Below are 24513 nucleotides of genomic sequence, written 5' to 3' on the forward strand. Positions count from 1 at the left end.
ACTTTTGTTTCTACAGCCTGGAATAAAAGACATTATTTATTATACATATTGTAGCGGTTTGTAAAGGCCTCAGCAGCAATCAGGACACATTGCACTACACACTGTAAAGATGCTGAGCAGTGCAGACCCCGCCCTAAAACACCTTCCAATGTAAATACACCAGACAGACAGAATTTATTTGCTTTTCATGATAACTCCACCCTCGACTCACCACAGACCAGGCACAGTTCAATGCAAATGTGGCTGAACTTTCACAGAAGTGTCTGACTCTCACAGATGAAGGCTGCTCTTTCTTCACTGGCTTTCCAAGGACCTTTCCTCCCTGTCAGCAGGAGAACCAGCAAGTACCAGTTCTAAAAGCATTTAAAAAAAAAAAAAAGTTATTTACACATCTATTTAGACACGCAGTGATTTTAAATCAGCCACTGGAATCCCTCAGGCATCTGCACTGCATTTATTCCAGTTGCTGTATGAAAGTCTGTATATTTGCAGTACTCATCTTCTAAACATACCTAGTCCATCAGTAATCCTGGAAGCACATCTAATGTAGACATGTTAATTAACTCAGTGAATAACATAAACCAGTGCATAATGAAATTGCCACACTTGATTCCCTTTCATTCATGCTCTTAACAGTTTCACCTGACAAATAGTCCACATCTAAACTGCTCTGATAGAACCAGTAACAAACACTCTAATTAGACCACTTTATTAAATCGTGCTGCTCAGTACGTCTGTGCAGGTTGCACGGGTTCGATGTAAACTGCACAAGCAGTGAAACAATCTCTCAGTAAAGCACTTCTGATCACTAGATTTCAAGGAGCGTTATCTGAGGGGTTAAGTCCCATTCTTCCCATTTAGGTGATAAGGAAATAGAGACCACACCTCAGAGAAATCACTTGTATTAGTCACCTCAGGGTCAAATTAAAAGAATTTGGCCTCTCGAGTCTTGCTCTAGAGGACCAAGTTTGATCTAATTAATCAAGTATTACCCATAAAACAAACAAAGAAGCATGTGTTCCAGGAGAAGCCCCCATCATTCAACCCTCCAGCACATCACTGCTGCTCAGCATTATAGTGGGAACAAACAGAAGCACATAATCTTACAGCTGGTCTATTGTCAAAATGACACATTAGCAGAAGGATTTACAGACATGTTTGCTTATGAAATAAAGGTTTTCATGTTCAGAAATGCAAACATTTTCTTTGTACAGGAGCTACACACCACCAAGAAAGATGCTCCCTGAAAGCTGTGCAGAACTCAGGAACGTAGTTAGCGTTTATCTGTGACTATTATGGTGTGCTGCCTCCCCCCGAAATGTCAGAAACTACAGTGAATACACAGCTGCCAGTATGTACAGACCAGAGTGACAGGCTCGTACAGCAGCTGCGCTAAAGTCCTGAGCAACTCTTCAAAACAGTGATAGAGCAGTGCCATGGAAAAGGAGAACTGGGCACGTTTGCTTAGCCTTTGTGCAAAAATCAACATTTGCTTCTCAGAGGCAAATCCTGGCCCCAGTGAAGCCTGTAAGTGTTTTACTAAAGATGGAAATCAAGTCAGGATTTTAATTTAGATTTCCAAATTTATTTAAAGAAAGATTTTTCTCTGTGAAAAGTTGAGTTGACCAAGACAGGCAGATTTGCAATTTCTTCTATCCTCAGAACCATCAGGAAAGCTTTTCTTAAAATCATGGCGCTTTATTTTTTTGGTAACTTGGGTGCGATGTTGTTTTGGAACCACATGAAGCTGAAGATGACACCCATCGTCTTCGGGAGAGTCTCATCATAAGCAAACTTCATAGAGTCTTCTAAAGGTATTTCTACAACTTCAATCAGCTCTCCTTCTTCAGCCTGGCCACCTCCTTCACCAGTTCTCATCTGGTCTGTTACTTCTGCATAAAACAACGTCTGCCTAGAACCTGTCACACCAACTCCAGACCTGGAAAAAAGCAGAGAGGAAACTGTTTTAGATGAAAGAAGGTAGCTAGGAACTAGGAATGGAAACATGGGTCCTTAACTTGTGTCACTAAGCAACACTAAAATGCACGTCCTTACTCTCTGATAATGTCATTTAGAACCTGTAAATGCAATTTCATTAATGCAGAAATTGAGTGCACCTTTCATGCAGAAATACCAACACTTTTGAATGCAGTCACATATGAAATCAATCTGTCTTCGTGTATATTCTGCAACTTTGGTAAAATGTTCGTTTGGGAGAAAATAAGTCGTTTAATTGGTGAACTGCTGTTCTCCATATACTGAAGTCAACAGATTTTTCAACTGACCTTAGTGAGAGCTGGGCTGCACAATGACTCCGAGATTTACAAACAACAGAACTGAAGCTCCTCAGTGTATCCCTACCATGCTACATTTGTTGGCTTGATTTTACACAAATATTTAGATTTTTTACTCTTAAGAAGATTATGTCCATTCACAGCTGGAGTCCTCTACTCATGGACTGGATAGGTACAAGAACACAAAGGCAGCCTGAGAGTCTTTCTCTATCCTTCCTGAACTTTAGCCTTGACCCAAATGGACCACTGTAAGCACGCATCTATCTGAAGTAATTCAGTCTCCCAGCTAAATTTGTTACAGTGGATTTAGTTGAGGATATTTTAGATTATGTAGTCTTTCTTCAGCTAGACCGCTTGCTGTGTATTATACTTCTTATTTGTTAATCCTCTAGTTCCTTAGGACTATTTCATTTAGGTATTATTAAATAAGGGATAAGTACATAATCCACTCATTTAGTCCTTCCAAGAAAATATTCACATCGTAATCGCAACTTCTTCATTTCACATGATTACAAGTGACTTTTCATGTTGAATCTGGATCCACAGTTCACTGAAACTATGAATGAGGCATTAGGGGAAGCTGAAAAATTAGCTTCCATATTATTATGCATACAGAGGATTCTAAGATTTATAAGTGTTACAATCTTAGAGCATATATCCATACTTATCCAACCATTAGTCAACTAAATATTTCAATGAATCCCGCATACATCATACCCCACAGCAGGAATTAATCATTTGCCTCTCAATTTTCTAAGAACAGTGACAGTTATTTTGTTTGGAGAATTAACAGTGATTACTGAAGTTGGTTTCTTATATCAATATACAGTCTTTTTTAAAAACACAGAATAAGGAGCAAATCGGTGAATTCTTTTCCTAAAATTACTTCTGATACTTTCTGTGACTTTGGACAAGATGTTTCACCCCACCAGGATCATTCCTGCATATCTAAGAACAGAACTTAACCATCTTCAGCACTTTCAGGAACTCTGAAGGCTGCTGTGGGATTTCTTTCATTCTGGGCTCATCACTTTATTTCAGTGTCAGTAGTGGGTTTTTTTAAACACATTTTAACCAACAAAATGTGACCTACTAAGATGCAGCAAAAGGACAGACTAACAGTTTCCCCTCTCTTCTACTTTCACCAAAGTACATGCTCCCCTCCCTCAGCCAGTCCAATTCAGTATTTACTTTCCCTAAGGACCAATTTTCTGCAGCCACCGTCCTTGTTATCTGTCCGCTATTCTGACGACCATCAGAGATGGTTTGCCAATAAAAGACCCACCCAGGGCTGACAACAATCCACAGACTGTACGTGCCACTGGCACCAGATCCAATGTTTTCTCAGGACTCCCTGTGCCACGCTCCCTTTTCCCTTCTCCGATGGGAAGCTGCCTGGAAGAGTAATGCTGTTCCCAGCCATGCTGCCCCTCATCTCACCTCAACTGAAGATCCAGCCAGCACAACACAACACAACACAACACAACTCAGTCTTTGAAAGCAGTAGGAGTTGCACACTGGGCCCACCATGCTGGCTTAATCATTCTGACCTCATTATAAAAGTAAGGTAGATCCATTTTTCATCAAGTTGCTATCAGCAACCAGCTCACAAAAGCTGGAATGCCATTTTTTATGCTCATGTGCTACCAGTGCCCTTTCTGCCATGAGGATGATGGCATACTGTACTAGATTCCCTTTGTGTTAAAATACAACATATTTTTCTTGGTATAATCAAGCAATAATATATGTAATGTTAAAAAGCAACACCGGCAATGAAAGACTGATTAAAACCAAACAGATCTAGTTCACAACCCATCACGTCTGACTATTTATACTCTAGTCATTCAGTGAACGGTTCCCCTCAGCTTAGTCACCTTGATGCCTGTCACTGACCCGTGTGCTACCTGCTCCTCACGATCACAGCCATGTCTGTTAGAAGGAGCCTCACCGAGATAATGTATTTGTCATGGAATAACAGACTGTTCATTTTTTGTTCTCTATTCTTCTTCTTGAGTGAGGAGGCAAAAAGGATTTTTTTTTTAATCAACTAGAGATCCATATCTCTTTTTCTCTCTATGTAGTGATCACTTGTTCTTCAATTGTTTCTGCAAGAACTGCACTTTTAGTAATTACATAGACATAGAAATTTAGAGATTTCATTTCAGTAATTGATAATAAGAAAAAAACCCACATGTTAATTTATACCATAAAATTTGCAAGACAAAGAATGCAGCTTGCCAGTCTCCACAGGTATCATGAAAAAACACCAGACTACACATAATATATTTAATGTTCTATTATTTCTGATAAGAGTCAAATCTGAGCTTCATCTGGGATGCCCCACCTGGGGAACAAAAATGATCCTATATTGAGAATACCTATGTCCACTTAATATTATGTAAAAGTTACATGCAAAAACGTAAATTTAACAAGCCCTTCTATAAGAATGTTCTGGCTTGATTATTTACAGCATAATCTCCTTCTGTACCACCTGTGACCATTTACTTCTGAAATTGCTGCTGCTGTGGAAATCACAGAAGTTCACTTTCCACGGATCTTTTCTTTAAAGTAAAGGAAAACTTCCTGAGGTGTTACACTGTAAGATACAGCTTCTTGCCACTGTAGCTTAAATAGCATGGAGTGAGTTCAATACGCTGTTATTTCATTGTATATACTCCTATGATACTTCTCTTAAATCAGCGTTTCTCTTCTGAAGAACTAAATACGTCAAGAGTGATCACTACGTAATATACTTTAAAAGATGAAATCACTGGACATCAATGATGTTCCGCTGTTATGACGCCCAAAGTTATGGCTATCTCTTCACATATACTGGCATATAATTTGCCACAGATACCAACAACTACTTTACAACAATACATACTCAAAGGAGGACATACCCACATGTTCACTCTTTCTTATTTGGTTACCTAACTTATCTTTCTCTGGTGAAACGTTGCCACAAGTTATACATTAAAAACTAATAAAAACTTCTGAATGAGTTAGAAATAAAATCAAAGAGTGCTGGTATTAATACTCATGTTATTCTATTCTACACTTTCCCCCCCAAACCTGCAAATTTAACATTTCTAAGAGTACTTAGAACCCCCTCACTATTTAGACAGCTGACTTTGGAGACTATTGCATGGCATCATTTATAAACATACTCACTGCTTTTATTTATTGGCTAACTAAATGTCCATTTCAGTGGTTTCGGGAAGAAGTTGAAAGGTACAGAAATATAATTCAGAAAAAAAGAGGCATATTTCTTACCATTTTTTATTTGATATTTCTTTCTTTAAATGCTCTGGCTTACTATGCCAGTTGATCATTTTTGCATGGATCTGCATGGAGTGCCCTTTACTAAATTAAATATTCTCCAATATTGCTTACTGCTGTCTTTCACATTTCCAGACTCAGATATTAATGTATCCTGCCTGTCCTTTAGAAAATAGTCAAAAAAATCAATGTTATTGATATTTCATTTATCTTACTACCTTTGTTTTTTATGGAAATCAAAAGTTAGCAGGTCTGTTGCTTTGAGGCTGTTCTGAGCCTCCATCTGGTTTAAGTGTTTTAATACATATCCTTGGAAAAGTGCATACATTTCAGTGATTTTGGGTACTGGGGCCGGAGGAGGACGAGAGCAGGGAGGGAGAAGGTGGGTCTGACTGGTAAATAGGCAACAGGCAGCTACTATGTTTTCAGGTTTATCTGTCACTAGGAACTTCCTATGATTTGCACACTTCATTGCACTTTCTGAATATGATGTTTAAGGAATTTGGGTGTGCCTTTAATCATGGTTATATTCCTTTTTCTGATATCTTCTTCCTCTATCCCCAGTCCGTGACATATGCTTTTCCTTGCCCTAGTATTTCACATTACAAATAAAATGCTTTTGCCATGGTCTGAAATGAGTCACCTATTAACAGATTACAGCTCTATTCATTAGCTTTGCATCTGTGGAAATCACAGGGGTCAGCACACCCAAACTGCAAGAGATGAGTTTCACCCTGGGAAAACCTGATAAAGGTGTCTCCCCTTCCCAGTACAGGAGAGCCTTGGTTTGGGGGAGGGCAAGCAGGGTCTGAACTCACAGCCCTGGCCCACGGGGAGACTTCGGGCTTCAGTCTCGCTCCATGGGTTTAGCACCATGTTGCCCAGACCAGGCATGTCATGGCTTATACTGACCCAGACCTACTAAGCCTGGCTTGACCTAGCTGATTGTTCCAGATGTATTTTGATGTGTCTGTACAGTGCTTGACTCTTATTTACCACTGTGGGACAAATGCAAATGATCTATACACAAAACACAGCTCTGTTTTCCTTGTCTCTTTATCATGAGGATCAGTTTGTCTCAGTTTATCAGTTATAAACCTCTGAGAAGTTTATAGTTGTTTCAGTTAACAGCTACATGGCTGACAGATACTGTTCCTCAAATCATTAGAGCTTAAGCTCACAGGCCCTGTAACTTCAACAGAGAGAGATTTTTAAAACCAAAAGTCTATTAGCACTAAACTTTCAGTGTTGCTTCAGGGACAGTTAGAAACCTCCATTACCTTTGACAACAGCAAGTCTAAGAATGTAAGCATGTCAAAGTAAGGATACCACAGTGGTGTGGTTTTCATCACGACAGGGACTTGAATGTAAGTTTAACACATCAAAACAAGATTGTATGCTGCATTCCCATATTTCATTTTAAATAAAACACTCTGATTGAATCATGCTATGGCTTTCAAAGCTGCAGGCAACACACCAGCACAGTGGAGCAGCAGTTTCTGCAGAATGACTGCAAAGTGTTTCTCCTCACCTCCTGCCCAAGGATGGGACTGGCTGGCAGAATGAGGCTGTAACTAGAGTATTTTCTACCTACTTCCTTCTTAGACCAGGGAAAACACAAGAGACAGATTGTCACTCCAATCTGTTTTTGAAACATGGCAGTAGCAGCTATCACAAAGCTTTGGTTTAGCTGTTCCCTTTTATTAAATGCATGAGGAAATACACACTACATGAAACAGAGCTCACAAAATGGGGATTTTCACTTGTCATATCTGAGTTCACAAGCATAAAGATATATTACATACATACTATTTTATCACAAGTAATAGTAACAGTATGGTAACAGTATCTTACTGCTGTAAAAAACCCCATTCTAGTAGTGCCTAAAAGCTGCAAGTGAGATTGCATCCACCTTGTACGTTTGCTGATGCTCAGTGAGTTCCTTCTTCACACTGAGTGTGTGCACAACGTGTGCACGTATGTACACATGGATGTCTGTAAGCAGGGTTGAGATTCAAAGCATGTACTCAAGATTGGCTTTGCCCTCTTCTCATGGCTAGGTGCTCATCTATGCCAACCAATTATTACATTCATAATTATTTACATTCATAAATATTACATTTTTATTTTGAAGGAACAAACATGTATGAGAAAATAAACAATGTTTTGTACTCTGCTGCAACATGGGGAACAAATAAATTGACTTATTGTGAAGACTTATTAGTTTAACTCAGATTTCTGATAGACAGCAATTAAAAGCTAAATTTCTCATAATTTCTTAGTATTTAACAAATATAAAATCTATAAACAATCAACATTTACCTGTTCCTATCAACACAGAAATACATTTTTTTGGTTTTAATCTGACATAGTTAATGTGAATATTCCTAAATGCAACATATCCTTTTGTAAGATGTAAGCCATCTGGATGCAGAATTTGGGTGTATAGTGAATACATAATTCATGTTTACAAATAAATGCGACACAAATCTCTGTTATTTATGCTGAAATCAAAATCTATTTAGGCATGCAACATGTAAACTGATGAACAGTGACATGCCGCTCCTATTGTCACTTAGGACCTTTGTACATTTCTGACATTATAAGCAGCAGGTGCAGGAAAAAAAGCAAGAAGTAATTAACATAAAATTATATTACATTATGCCATCACCCAACAGGTGTACTAGCAGGTGATCTTTCTAATTATAATGCACTCCAACATTTTCAAGGCTATTATTCTTTCTACATAATAACCTGTGAATACAAACCATTTTTACCTCACTGCACAGAGGCTAACAGCCACAGCACAGTAATTGGAACATCCAATATTAATTCTCTGAATGCTCTTCTTTGTTGTATACTTTTGGAAAAAAATCAAATGTAGGAAGATTAAAGTAAGTACCTATGTTAATATAGTTAGGCTCTTAAACTAATCCATCTGATTTTTTTGCAGCAGGGCTGAGAACCAGCAGCTCCTATTGTATCCAATTCATAGCCAGGAGTTTATTACAACCTCTGGGAGAAAACAAAGATGGAATGAAGGAGAAAGGAAGTTGAACCACAAGCTCTGGTTCCACTTTATCCTGACACTCTGAATTTAAGTCCAAATAATTTTACAAATATTCTTCAAGAGGACCAAAATTTTCAAGAACTAAAATACTGTAAATTACAATGGCAATAACAACATCTTTAATAACAACATTTATTTCCTTGCCCCTGTCTTGCAAGGAAACAAGTCTCAAGGAAGATAGTTGGAAGTACTTCAACCTAAGATACTTAACTCACAGATTAATTTCACATGGGATTCAAACTGAAAATTTCTGGGATACCGTGACAGATAGAAAATTTGTTGTATCTGATATATGAGTAAGTCCAAAGTTGTTCACTTAAAAAACTTTGCATTTAGAGAAGTAAAACTGGAGGGAAGCTCACAGATTTCTTTCAGAGCTTTTAAAAATGAACAATTTAACCAGCAACCATTTTCATGAAGCCTCAGTTTACAATTATACTACTATAGTGTTATTTTCATTTTATTATTGAGTGAAATGGTTCCTTCACACCCATCACATCTGAAATCTATGCCATTTTTCACTGAGACCATCCATATAATTGTTGAGAACTCAACACACCAATAGGCATCAAAACTTTCAGGAAGCCTCCGAAAGCAGATTAGCTGCTGCCAGAATAGAAAAAAAACTTTTTGTAATACCAAAATGAGATTACTTATTGCACACCAAGCACAGAAGTAGCACTTTGTGCAGCCATGCTGAGAAGAACTCACAACACAGGTTGCAAACAATATAGATTTTTTTCATAATGATTCTTGCCTCTATCTACAGAGTAAAATGAACCATTTGCATTTAAATTCACCTTCTGGTTGGCATTTTTCTATAATAGGAACAGATACTTCTGATTGTTCAAAGTGTGATTCCTCTGACCTCCAGTCAAGTCCCTCTTAATATGTTTGTCTTTCTCGTTATCCGCCCCCATTCCTGTCTCCTTCATTCACCCATACCATACTGTCCTCCTGCTGTTAGAACAACTTGTTTGAAAGACTCTTACTCAACTAGCGTAAATTCCCCAACTGCTGGCTTCTTTCCTGATTACTCATTGACTCCACAGCTACTCTGTGGATCATTTAAGGTAGTTAAGTCTGAGATCTGCATAATTCAGTGCGTGACTTCTATCTGATGAGTAGCATGTCACAGGAGCTTTGTCAGAGTTTACGAACAGGGTCCAATAGCTTATTTGTATGTGCTTTTGAAAGATCTGTAGCAGTACTGTAGTTAACATTTTCTGGTTAGCTGAGAAACATTTAAAAAAAAAAAAAATCCCCCAAAACCACTGTTGCAGGCCCTGATAATAAATGAGAAAAAAGCATCTTATCTTCAGATTACCTCCAATCGTTACTGCTCCTGCCGCTTGAGAACAAAGTTTTACTTGAATACAGTCTAAGTGCTTTCCTCATTTCGTTAAAGAGAATTCTTCTCCACCACAATGGTACTTTCCCCAAGCCCATTTAGTTCTCAGCCCATGTTTTTCCTCTGCATTGTTCCTTCAGCTCTTTTTCCTTTTTTTCTACTCAAGGATTTTCTATTCCATTTTTCCTCCAAGTCTAAGTTCTCTCTATGCATTGTCCATGCCCTCCCTTTCTTAATGCATTAGCCACAAAACTGTATTCACCTCCCTAGCCCAAAACTCCCTTCACATTTGATGTGTCTTCTGTTTTCCATGACCTTCTGTTAGGTCTAGCTCAAGTCCTGCTTTTATTTCAGCCAGGCAATTTCCTCCTTATGACCATGATTCCAGAAAGGGGTGTCATGAGGAATGCAAGAGATCCCCTTGCTTTCAGACCAAAGGGTGTGATGACACTGAAACCCTTGTTTGTAAGAAACCCTTTCCACTGTCCACAGAACCTTGAGTCTAATTTTAGCTACAAATATCTAGTAGACTTAACTCAGTAGTTATTACTGATAGTTATCTAAGTATTTTAAAGCAGTTTTATTTGGATCAATAAAAGAACAACAGCTAACAGATTTGTCAGGAATATATCAAGTGCAGTCAAACAAATATCAGCTATAATAGGATAACAGGTCTTGTGGATAGGAGCAGCAAAACAATGTAATTTCAGTTTATCAAGGCTTTGAATGCCATCTAATGTGACAGTTTCACTAAGAGGTTAGGAGATGATGATATACTTAGAAACTGAAGAAACTCTGAAATCGGTGCAAAACTAGTATGAAAATGGTACTCATGGAAGGGATATCGCTGTCAATTTGGAAATACAATCTAAATAGGATTCCACTGGGACCATCCTCCATTCAGTATAAGTCAGTATAATGTTTTAGGACTTGTATGTTGAAATACAGATTGCAGGTAGCAAAGCTGAGATAGATTATTTGTAAGAAGCTAGAGATGAATACTAGAATTCAAAATCATCCCAACAAGTTGGAGAAATGGTTTGAAAAAATAGGAAGTAACTCAGTAAAGGCAAGTTCAAGGCCCTGTGTTCAGGCAGCAATAACGAACATTGCAAATGCAGACAGGAGGTGAATGACAGTGCAGAACTGCTGCAGAAAATAGTTTTGAGATAGGGGAGGCATTGTGAATCATAAGTCAACAACATAATGCCTCTGCAAAAAAGGCAAACATCATACTACAGTGTATAAGCAAAATCATCTGTGAGACTACGGAAATAATGCTTCCACTCTGACACTGGTAAAGCCTCCACTGAAATGGCGTGCTCCACTTTGGACACTGTTTTTAACAAATATGCAGACCACATGGAGAGAAGGCAGAGGACAGCAAAAGGAATGATCAGACATCGAGAATACATGGTCTAAAGAGAAAGCTTAAATCCACTAAGATAGCTTTGCATATGCAAAAATAAAGGGGAGATATGTTCAGGCAAGTATGTGGAAGGTGCAGAAGTACTTCATGTCCACTAGGAACAGGGTAGTAAGTCTCAGACTTGAAGTAAAGAAAGGTAAATACAAACAAGACATGAGGAAAAACTTGCTCATGGTACAGATAGTAAGACACTTCAGACAGAATGCTGAAACCATCCAGAGACCCTATGAAATGATCAGATTTTAGAGAAAGCACAGATGCACATTTGTCAGAAGTCATTTAAATCCAGCTGAGCCTGATATTTGGAAGAAGAGCAGTCTAGATGAGATCCTCCACAAATTCCTTCCAATTCTGTTTTCTAAGGCTTCTCTCTGACCTGATGCACTGGATCAATAAATACTATAGAGCAACTATTACATGGATGACTGGGATGACAGATAATAGAAGTAAGGCATGAGGTATTGTAATTATTAACAGCACGCATATGCATTAATGTAAATGCTTTATGTCAGTGCTTTCTATTGACAGTCACAGCATGAAAAAGAAGCATAAGCCATTTGGAAAAACCTGTTACACTTAGGAAAAGCCCAGAAATTCTTATATGTAATATAGCCATTATGGAAAAAAATGTCCTTAGCAGACCATAGGGGAACTAATTGCTTCCTGTCTTTGCATCAAATCCTCAAGGATCAGACAGTTATGCCAGGCTTTGGCTGAAGGAAGGAGAACAGGACACTCCTAATAGGAGTGTAACATTCAGAATAAAATTCTAATACAGAGCACAGGAAGTCCAACAAAAAAAACCCCTGTAAAATACCATCTTTGATGCTTCCACTTTTCAGATGAATTTTAAAAAGTAAATACTCCACAGGCCCTTCTGACTTCAGCTTGCATCTCCATGGGCAGAAAGCTGTGCCCACACAGACAAAGCAGGATTGGGGATTAACATACAAAGTGCCCTTTGCATGGGTCTCCACAGAGAAAATTTCCAATTGTATACTCTCTTCACAAGTCAGTGCAATTAAAAAAAACAAACCAAAACAAAACAACTGAAAGAACCACCACCTGTAAGATATATTTATCAACCAAAAAAAATATGGTGGTGTAGCCAGATGTAAGTCAAGTCAAATTTCTACACAGAAGCTACAAACTTCTACAGGTACAGAATTTATATTCTACTTTTTCTATTTTGTGTTTGTATACACATACAAATGTACATGTACATATGTACATATCTGCATGTTATAGCCTGTCAGTGTCACCCAACCTATGAAATCTTACAGACAGCTTTTGCTCATAAATCTAGAAGGCACTTTTTCTTTCAGTAGAACAAATCCTTAATCTAGTTTCAAGGAGCTGTAAAAGACAGCTCCTGTGATTCACCCCCTCCCCTCAACAGAAGCACTGCTTGTTAATCCAGCAGGAAATAACATTTGCCAGGATTGACAGCTGTGGATTTGTATTCAATTCCCAAATTAAAAACCAATGACAGGGCCTAGTTCAATGGAGATGTCAAACAAACTAAAGAAAGTAAAAAAACCTGCTGCGTTCTCTGTAAAATACAAACATACATTTTGGATGACAATGCTAAAAACTGGGAAGGAGATATAATGGGATTAAAGCTCTGTGAGAAGTTTCTCCTAAGGGCTTTTTGGTTTTGTTTTTTGTATTTTTTTCCCCCCCTCCAACAACACACACTTTGTATTTTTCCTCTTACGTATTAGGTATTCCTCTTACTCCTAACTAAACCATGTTAAAATCTATATCAATAACCATTTGAAACCCTGCAAAAAAATAGAGTGTGAACATTTTCATAGTCAAATCAGCAAAATCTTCATAAGTAATATTAATTATTGTCCAACTGAAAGAAGGCTTAATTACAGCCCCAATATTATGAAGAAATCTAATGGCACAGGTTCTCATACTTCTGCAAAACTGTGTTAATGGTACATCAGAGCCCACCTTGGGCAGCTTCTGTTGTTAATAAGATAATAATACTGTTAATAATAAGTATCAGAGATGGAAAACGCCTAACACAGTAAAGATGGGCTGTTTTCTAGCACTGTAACAAACTGCTCTGAAGAGCCCAATTCAACTTTTCTCAGTTCTAATAATCTTCATCAGTCTTACTGGGAATTCAATCCCATAATTATGAGTTTTCCATTTCTTAAGTCTCTGTAAATACTCCTCTCGCTTGCTAAAAATTACACCTTTCATATACTTTCAGATGTCAGTGTTCCTCCAACACACTGCTTAAATAAGGAAACAGGGAATATTAATCTACCTGCAGGCCACTTCAGCAATCTGTGAAACAACAAAATGCAAAGCGTTTTAACTTACTGCTGCTTACCTGTAAGAAGTGATCCTCTTTAGCTCTGTAACAGGAACACGATAGCCACACTCTTCTAAGACTTCCCCACATGCAATTTCTTCTAAAGAAAGGCCTGGTTTGTCTACAATGCCAGCACAGAGTTCATAGGTCACTCCTACCAGAGCAGGTAAGGGATCCTCTAGATGAGAGAAGCTCTCCTTGTCCTGATTCTGAAAGACTTGAGGATGATGCCTTTCTACTTCACACATGTAAACAGCTTAAAAACAAAAAAACACAAACAAAAAAGAAAAATAAAGGGGTGTGGTGTGTTAGTTTATTCATATTAAATACAAAAAAGATGGTACACAATTTTTCCCTGGAAATTTATAACCATTGGAATACTTGAGAGTAACAAGGAATTCAACTGTGTTATCTGTTAAAATTGTGACGCACTAAAATTGGAATTTTAGAGAACAAAGGTTCTCTCGCCATTTCTATAAAATTATTCTTTTAACTATTTGTGAAAACATCATTTGGAATGAATTCATGCATACCTTAAAATAAATAAAAGAAAAAAGGAAGTTAGTTCATCCAAGAAGTCTAAGTCCCAGAAGTGCCATACAGCTTCCATTTGTTGGGCAATGCGGATATCAGGATTTAATTTAAACTATGCAGTTATGGTCCAGGAAAGTTGGGTTGCACATTATGTACCATGTGCACAATGATGAGTCTTTCAGCCTGTCAACTCAGCTGTTATTTAGAAAGGGTATGAAAAGCATGTATGTTTGTTTGAAAAAAAAAAAAAAAAAAAAAATCCTTTTGAACATATAGTTCCTTGCACAGATTCCTGTGTGGAGTCTGAAAAAGACTTCTTGAATTAATCTACAAACAGCTGCCACTGTAATGCACCCCTAAAGAAAGTGCAAATGCCAGATTTTAGTCCTTATTTAAGCAAAACCTCTCACTGATGTCAACAGAAATTTTGCCTGAGTGAGAACCGCAGGACTGGATGTTAACACACAAAGAATCACTGTTGACAATTCCAGACCACTGCAACTTTAATTTACAGGTATAATTCCACTTCTTTCTTCTTTGAAATTTCCTCATGTCTAGCCCCTTACTTTTCATGAAAAGTTACAAAGAGGGTGTTATAAAACTATTTTAAAATTTGAAATTACTTTTTGCCATTAAAATATTTTACATGCATATTTTATATGCATGTAACATGGTTTTCAAATGAGCTTATTTTTATTTCCCATTCTAAGTTTTGCAGAACTGGTATATAAAAGAGTTCAAGTTTAATGGACAACTTTTTTTTTTTTTTTCTCCTAGTTACTGGATTTAATTTATTATTTCTTAAAACTGTGGTATATAACAAAATATAGTAGAGAAATGTTGTCGCATAAAAGTAGAATACCACAGTGACTTCTCAAGCGCTTGGTCTCTGAGGAAGAGTCTGCACCCCAGACATCTGTGCTTAGGCTCCTTTTGCAATGTTTCTTGCGACACCTCTGAAGTGTAGATCCATCTATTGTCTAAAACCCAATCTTTCTGCAGAAGTTAAAACTTTCAAAGCTGTTTGTAGTAGGTGTATCTAGGCTGCTGAGATTCAAACAGTTAAGAAAACATGCCTCCATATCTTACATGAAAAACATGACTAGAGCTCAGTTCTCTTTTTAAAATGCAGCATGAAGGCAGCAAAAAAAAAAAATATTCCACGCAGACTCTGAGGGACAGATCCTTGAAGGGTGTCTATTGTCATTATTCCAAAAACTTTTAAAAGCTATGACAATTATCATAAATGACAACTACTTGCAAGATGTCTCTGAGACGAGCCAAATATTCTTAAGGTTTTATTGCTTTTTTAGTACAGACATATCCGTATCAGTAAATACAAAAAGGAACAACATATGCATCCCACTAAAGGACTTGGGCATCAAAATAGGATGCAGGTACCAGTGTGGGGTACAGAAATATGAAACTGTGATTAAAGTAACTCTCTGTTACAAGTCTGTTAAATCCCTGAAACCCATCCTGTCCTTACAGCAGGCACCTGCTGATCTCCTCCTCCCTCAGCACAACTGGATTCCATGTAGATCAAAACCTACATTGCCAGAAGGACCTAATCCAGCAGTGCTCTTCAGAGCAAAGCCCTGCAATATGCCAACACTTAAAGCCCAGTAACAGCTTTTCTCTGTAGATAAGGAAGAAAAGCAGTACCAGCCACTTCTGTAAGAGAATCCAAATATTAGAGCATTCACCAAGCACTTGGAGTATGAATTCAATATCACCAGGCTCACAGTGGTTTAAACTCAAGTCCTCTCACAGATAAGCAAAGCCTAGAAGAACAACCTTCCTGCTAATATCAGGGATCAGATAAGTCCCCATACCTCTTGTGAAGGTGCAAAATTGACTGCACAAGTGATGCACCAGGGGACATAAAGTACCAGATGGAAAAGCAGTCAGTGGCCTATTGGCTAGGGCACACTCTTCAGAGGGAAACCGGAGATTCTCCTCTTCCTCATCACAAGTTGTCAGCTTATTGCAAATGCACAGTTTAGAAAACAGAAACTAGAAGCAAGAGCTCAGGTCCCAGCACCCACCCACAGTCCCCCTGTCTGATTTCTCTCTTGTCTTCCAATGGCTTATGTTACTTTGGTCAGAAACGGCCACGTCATCATCACTGGGCAGTCTCCATCATCAGATGGACAATGCGATGAGCAGCGGCACAGTGAGGACTCAACCATCTAATGCTCATTAAACATCTTGACTAATTACCCCGGGGCCACTCAGCTGTAAGAAGTCTCAGAGTGGAAACTCCAGTAGAATTGATGTACTTGTCTTCTTTTCTGCAAAACTGGGACAAAGGATATATGGCTCAACTAAACTGATCAAATAAGATCATAACTGTTATTCAAAGCAGCCTTGTTAGATGACTCATACAGGGACTTGCTTGCTATCCCTAAGGAGAAGAAAGCAACAGTATGGACTGAGGGGTTAGTGGGGTTTAGCTAACTGGGGAACGTGCTAGCTTTTCTTTAAAATTCTGATTTCTCTTTTGATTGCACCAGTGTTTCATACCTCCTGAAACAGAGCATGGCTTATGATTCCAATCTTTGATACTGTTTATTTTAAGTCAATGCAAAACCAAACAACACAATCCATTGTAAGGTCATTATACTTACATGGGAAAAAACAGGGCACGTGTTCATAGGTACTAACCCTAACTATTTCCAGGAACATATTATCTTATTATATTTGAAAAGTGTGATCAATTGACTACCAAAATAACCATTGCCCAAGACCTTTGCCAATCAGTTGTGGGTAAGGAACTAATATGGAAATTCCTGAGATATACATGTAACTTTTTTTCTCTCTGCTCCTCCCAAATGTGTGATTTCATGATGATCTGATCATGTGTGATCAAGATGATCTAAGTTCACAATACACTGAAATACATGGTTCTGTCTGCCTTACTCTACTTGTGTGCTCCTGCCATGCCTCAAGCCAGCAAGAACTCTTTCAGGCCAGTCAGATAAACTGCCTAAACTGCAAAATTTTCTGTTTGCAGCCATGTAAGACCTCTGCCATGGCTGCATAAGGGCTGGTGCTGCCAAAGGGAATGGGGTGCGAATGTACGTACAGGGAGGGATGACGTCCTTTACAAGCATTACAGACTTCAGTGGGAAAGCCTGATCATGACACCACACCCTAAGGAAAGGCAAGCACATATGTCAACCAGCACATGTGCAGGGGACGTGCCTGGTGAGTGAGTGGCAGCTGTTTGCTCACAAGTAACGAGTTATCACCTTCCTGGTGGGACCCTGATAGGAGCTAGCTATAAGAAAAGTCTCAGCTTTCATTTCTGCTTTGTGGAACAGACACGAAAGGCAAACAATAACCATGGAATGGAAACGTAATTTTATGTATGTATAAAAAATATAGAATAATTACTGATGTGACTACTCTCAGGGCATGGTTGCAAACACTGAACTGCTATGACCGATCACTGTCACTAAGGCCAGCTTCTTCTGAGCAGCTCCAGCCTCTGGAACAGTTTAACTCCAAGTCCAGTCTTTTGAGGCAGATTTGACACTTCCATATGGGTGATGTAATGAACATGTTGCTGTTCAGTACACACACACACACACACACACATATATATATATATATATATATGCATGCACATATATGAAGGCTTCTGCCTAGGATTGCCTCAAAGAGAGCAACAGCTATATTGAGCCGTTTTATTTGACTGGCAAATGAAAGACATTCAATTATTAATAAACAAATAAACACCTTCTCTTTATAATTGTCAGTATAGTGGTTCAAGAGAAGCACACACTGTCAGTGTAACAGTGCTGAATAACACTGAAAAGGCTGTCAATCACTGTCAGTAAGAAAGGACAGCATGACACCACCCTATAAAGTTTCCTATAAAGTCTACCATGAATCGTCTTGAAATGGTCTCTTAGCAACAGTCAGTGAAATATCTTGTGATTTTTTTAAATTAACATGCAGAGAATATGAATTTCATTTTTAACTTCCAGAAAGTAAATATTGCTTTGAATTAAAATAACTGATACAAAAATTCAGATAAAAAAATAGTATATTACCTAAATTCGTAATAAAAACTGGTAAAAGCAAGCTGTCCACATATTGATGAAAAAGCATACAGTCCTGACTTTCCCTCATTTTAAATTCTCAAGTATACAATGCACAATAGCACATTAAAAAACCAAAGGAATATTTAAGACCCCAAAAAAAAAAAAAAAAGTGCTTCTGCACAGAAGCTGCCTACTAAATACTAGACATGTCAAGAAGGAACATCAAATAAAAGCAATCTATTGCATGATCATTGTAGAGCTGTTTGTAATTTCATCCAAGAGGACAATGACTAGCCCAAAAGCAGAATGTAAGGCTACCCTGATCATTCGTTTCATCTGTAATGGAAATTTCCCTGGTTAGAAATTCTGACCAACTGAAAAGGGTGGGCTATCATACAAAGAAACAGAATATAGAACAAAGATTTTATCACCACAGATGCACCAACTTTTAACTGCTAAACCCTTAAAAGCTTGCTCCACTAGAGAGCAAAAGTAAATCTAAAAAAAGAGGATTACCTGGGCGGAACTGCTTCACCACAACAAAGCACTGCCGAGAAGTATTAAAGATCAGGATTGACACACTGAGGAAGAAGATAAAAAACAAAAGATCAATGCTTTATGAAGGATTAACGCAGAACTATTAAACTTACATCTTGTGAATTTATTTTTAACTACATAAATGCATAGAAGATTTATTAAAAAAGTCACAATAAAACAATATCCTTGTCCAAAATCCATCAAGAAGGATAGATAATGGCTCATGTTCCCAAAGCCCATGAGAATTTACCTAAAATTAAGTCACTTTTATACTTTGCCATGCAAAGTAAGCCACCAATCAATTCCTTCTCCCCAACAGAAAAAAAAAAAAAGTCCAACTCTAGGAACACTGCTACTAGATATTAATAACAAGGAAAAAATTCCTTAAAACTGCCTTCTTCCTTTTTACCAGTCCTAGATTAGGATAGCCTAACTTGTCAGCCGAGCCAGAGACTTCTGTATAAGCACAAAGCATCTCCTATCTGTGGCTACTTGCTGAGCGTGGGCCTTAAAACAGACACTGTCCAAGTCCAATTCTGTACACATTTAAGCCAGAAGCGGTTTTAACTACTACCACATTCAGTGGTTTACAAGTCACATTTTAATCTTTCCCCCATCCTCTTTGGTTGTTTGAAATACACGTTGTAGGGAAACCTGACGGGCTGAATATTTGGAGATGCTCGGAAAGTGCGGAGTACTGATGTTCTCTGGAGTACTGATGTTCTCTGTTCACTTAAATTACCCTCAGATTTTACTAGTTAAAAAAGATGCAGACAAAAGTCTCTCTCCTTAGTTGGTAGCCCTGCAAAAACAAGTGTATATTTTGCTCATTACCATGGTAGCATTCTCTCATTTGTTATGCCTCACTGTATGCAATTGGAAAGTCAATTCATTATTCCATGAATTCTACAATAGATTTGACTAACAATGGCATATTTGCAGAGTTGAGTCAACCTTTCAACTTTCCTTGCATATTTATTTTCACTATTTGATTTAATAATGAAGTTTCAAGCTGCCAGAGAAACTGCTATTTGATGATTATTAAAAATAATGTTAATGTTTATTATAATAATATATAAAAACCAAAACAAAAAGGAGAAGTCCAGATGTTAACATTTATATTCATGGTCGCTATTCTCAAAGACCCATACTGCATATTGATGGTTTCCTGCCCCAGAAGATGTCATTTGCAGGCAATTTTAAAGCAAAGGTTTTAGCCTTCAGAGAGGCTGGAGAACATTCACCCTGTTTACTGGCACAGGTGTTCTTTCTGACCTAGCAGTAGAGTATCTGGGAGTTACGGTGTAGGTTGCTAGAAGAAATTAAGTTAAACGACAGCCTACAACATTTTAAAGTTTGGTTAGGTATTATTCTTTGATCTGTTTTCCTCCCACCCCTTTGCCCGACTGTTCCTCTCTCCAAAGTGGTACTGTCTGAGGCTAGACATTGCACTAAATAAAAGGGGAAAAGGATTTACTGCTACTGAACATTTTTGTCCATGGGTCTAAGGATGTTCACTGCCTGAAACTGGAGACAGCAGCAGTCTGAAGTTGAGGTTAAAGAGATGAGTAGAGAATTCCTGAGGCATATAGTTGCCCTTTACCTTTCTTTACATCCACCACCCTGGGCCCAATCTTTCACTTGGCTTGCCTTCTTCAGCACGTCTCATTAAATAACTCATATCAACTCATTAAAAATGGCTCAGCTATTAGACGTTATTTTTTCCTAAGAGTCAATCACTTGAGATTTTTATGGAACAGATGGGAAAATTAAAAACAATCTGTCAGAATTAAGGAACAAGATCAAATTAAGCTGGAAAGGAGTAGCAGCAAGTTATTACAATTGTCTGCTTCTCACAACATCTTGAGATGAGAGGGTACAGAAATGGCACAAATCTGTAGAACTTTCTATTTAATTACTTCTAATTTTCTGAGAGACTGACAATTTTGAACATAAATTTACATTTTTTAACAAACCACAACACGCAAGTTCTAATATTTTTTGTCAGAGTTGGAGAGTCATGGAGGAGAAAGTTCAGAATTACACCTTCTTAGGAGGATAACAACATTACGAATGCCATTTGGTATTTCTTATTCCACAAGAAGCAACGTAACATGAAATATTTCCAAAGATCACTAGGTCTGTAGCTTCTGAAAACCCATTTGAAGCTGAATGCAGGACAGTTAGTTGAATATTACAGAAAGTTAGGGCAAGACTGTTCCATTGAACTAAGTGGAAGGTCCCCTGAGACACTGTTTTCAATGGGTTTCCTTATTGCTGCAACAATTCAAATATGTGGGTTCAGCTGTTTGGTCTGGACTATTAGATAAGGAAAGTATTTTCCTTCTGGAGTTTTAAATCATGCTATGAAGAATTCACTACAAAATTATTTTGAGATTACTATTTTTACAGGTGATACAGGCTACCAAAAAGGACTACTACAAAAGCAAAGTTGTAAATACATCTTTCAGTGGCACCATACCACACGATATTACAAGGGTATTTGATGGATCACAGCAATTCCCTTTAAAATATTACAACCAACCCTATTTTAGAATATTTTATATGCATCTATAAGTTTTAAAGTGATCAGTAAAGAGTAAATATATAAAATAAAAATTAAAACATTCACAATGACTTTTGGGAACATCTCCACAAATAAAAGACACAGAAGTTAACATACAGCTTGGGCTTTGATTATCAGAGAAAGATCACACAGAACCAGTAGATGAGAAAAAAAAGCCAAGCCAAACTTTGTAAAAAAGGCAGGAATCCTAGACAAGAATTTAATCTGAAATGGACACTGAAGGTCCTAATGCAGCAACAGGCTTCCTGTGCCCATGTTCCAAATAGGAGCATAAGACCACTTTTTATTATTTTACAAAGGAGAATACCTAGATGTAAAAGGATCATGACGGATCCAAACTTTGCCTCCATACCTTAAAAACAAGCTATAACACATCTGCACAAATGAATCTCAGCTTAGACCTGCCAACCTTTTCATTTTGGGTTGCAGATTATTACTTTTTACCGTATTCCACAGCTGTACATCTTTGCTGGCTATTCCTCCAGCAGCTGACACTCAGGAAAACTGCTGGTGTAGGAGGAGAGGTCATTAATGCAAACTCAATGCCACTGAGCCACACACCTGCACCTGGGACTCAACTAGCACCCATCACAGCATCACATTCGGTACCTGCCACTGCCAGTGGGCTTCCCGAGAAGAAAACTCTTTGAAATGTGCTATACATGTCATTCCAGAGCTATAATTTGCTTCCATAAGACATAGATCACCTCGGACCAATGAAGAAGATGTCTCCTCTGCACTGCATCTGTCGGTGGCTGTGTTAGGGACTACAACTGGACGGAAAGATAACATATTAAGAGATGACACAGGTTTGTACAGTGTCTTCCAGGGCTGGTGAAGACCACAGGCCTGCTCAGCCTTTAGCCCAAGTCCTCCTTGGCTTCCCCCTGTAGTAGCTCCTGCTCACTTTGTACATATAATACAGGAAACTCTCCCAAAGAAAGCACACACGTAAACAGGTTACTGTGTAGTAATGTAGGGTACTGTGCTTTCTATAAATACAGGAACAATTAGGGTAGCCTTAAAATATTTTAAGAAAGATATGTACCTAAAATGTCCGTAAGACATATCTAGAAAGACCAGCTAACCTGTACGTGAGCTTTTACTGTACTCAGGTTTGCAGTTAAAGTGTGCCTGGTCTTGGTATCAACACAGTATTTTCCTAAAGGGATTCCAACTATTCAGTCAAGGGTCTCATGTAGCATTTAACCATTTAAACTTCAAAGAAAACCCTGACTGAAATACTTAAGTATTAGGATTCTCTAATGGACATTTGGCTTCCCTAAAATGTCTAAGTCAGTGTGTAGAAATTACATATAACTGACCCAAGGACATCTGCAACACAGAAGCCCAGAATCTTAACTCTTCCTCAGCCTTTAAGATTATCATTGATAAAGAATATATCCACCTGAATACAACCTTTACAGTTGAAAAAAACCTCTTATGAGAGTTTAGAAAATGACTTCATTGTGTGCCATTGGCCTAAAAATCCATTTCCAAATCTTTTCCTTCCCACAACATAGTATTATACAACCTGTATTTATTGAACGCACGATAACTGATGCTTTATGACATTCTAGCAGAGCAGACATTTATACAGAAACACTACTACAACTTCACACACTCAAACCTGAGAAAGAAAGGTGATGTTTCTAGGAGCAGTGCAAAAAAACACAGCATTTGACCACAGCAGTTAAGAGCTAAGGGACAGATGAAAACTGACATCCTGTTAAAATGTGCACACACATATGGAGGGACGGAAACTTAATTCATTTGAAATACATCCTAGCAATTAAGATCAGCAAATAAGAATTGCCAAAGGTACAAGAACATGTACTTCTAGAGCTCAAATACTTGAAGGAAAGTTTTGGGGGTGGAGGTTAGGGGTTTGGGGAGATGTGTGTGTGTGGGTAATTGTGCTGCCTTTTTTTTCTCTGAGGGTGTTTTTTGCTTTTTATTGCTGGGAGATTTTTTTTTAGGTAGAAATGTAATTTCAACTTGTTGTCACCAGTTTGGTAATCTTCTGTCTTGATGATTTGTCAGTTGTTGACCTGGACTACAGTTAATCCACAAGCAACTGCTAACACTTACTAATTGCTCTTCACAAGACAAACTTTTAAAATCCTTTAATAGATAAAGATTGATTCAACCTTTCATTATTTTTAGATATGACTTTAATGCACACTTTACAAATGTGAATTTGCAAAACTAAAAAATAATTTTAAAAAAATCACATTCTAGTAATAGCAAAGAAAAGGACAAGATTCTCTTGTGTTTCTGTGAATGATATAAGACTCTCAAGGCTGGAGATGAGGATTTTTAATGATAATCTTGTACTAATACTATAGTATACTAAGTAATTGATGAGGTAATACGGGCAAAGAAACTGACCTTTCTTTAATCATTGTAAAAGTAACTCAGGATCTCCTCCTGGCTAGCATGGGTACGTGTGTGTCACACAGAAATTGTGATCAGAACTGAATAATGGAAGATAAAGCACATAAAAAAAGACTGATGTTAACATTGAAAGCCAGGGCTTCCCAGCTATTAACTTCAGCCACTTCTACCTACTTTTAAAGACTAAATATTATCTCAAAATTAGTTGAAAGTCTGTAATATTGTTTCTGCATGTAGCCCCTGTGTCACTTCTGTATTCAAATTAACCATCCGTTTCACAGTTGGACATGTCCCTGAAATCTTCTCATGTGTGTCTAAGTGCTGTCTTCTTCCTTTTATCAGAGCAGCACCTAGTATCTTAAGCCAGAGAAAACAGTCCCTTCGTTTTCAGAACAGACATGTAATAAAGCTGTACCCTTTGATTATTCTCCAGTGCAATTCCTTTAGTTTCCCAGAGCTTTAACTATAATGCAGATAGTCCTGAGATTAAATGTGTGTGCTTGCACAATCTTTACTGGTTCATTTAAGTCTTCCTTCAAAGCATTTTACATTTTTCAAAGGCCAACACCAATCCAATTGGCTGCTTAAAATGCAGCCTATTACAAAAGCAAAGCTATAAGCTCCTGACAAAAACATTCAGCCTTTCATACT

At 37.9% G+C, this 24513-nt stretch overlaps 1 protein-coding gene across 1 annotated transcript in view; it reads right to left on the minus strand.

Annotated features, from left to right (window-relative positions):
- Positions 1-370: 370 nt before the first annotated feature.
- NUDT14 (nudix hydrolase 14) overlaps positions 371-24513 on the minus strand; it is a 57262-nt gene continuing 33119 nt past the window's right edge. The window contains exons 4-6 of the mRNA XM_026850049.1: positions 18858-18922; positions 13774-14011; positions 371-1939 (exon numbers count right to left, since the gene is read on the minus strand). Coding sequence (XP_026705850.1) covers positions 1699-1939; positions 13774-14011; positions 18858-18922 — 544 coding nt within the window. The 3' untranslated portion in view covers positions 371-1698. The remainder of the gene's footprint in view (positions 1940-13773; positions 14012-18857; positions 18923-24513) is intronic.

Source organism: Athene cunicularia, assembly GCF_003259725.1.
Source record: "Athene cunicularia isolate RWA chromosome 5 unlocalized genomic scaffold, athCun1 chr5_part1, whole genome shotgun sequence".
Lineage (NCBI taxonomy): Eukaryota > Metazoa > Chordata > Aves > Strigiformes > Strigidae > Athene > Athene cunicularia.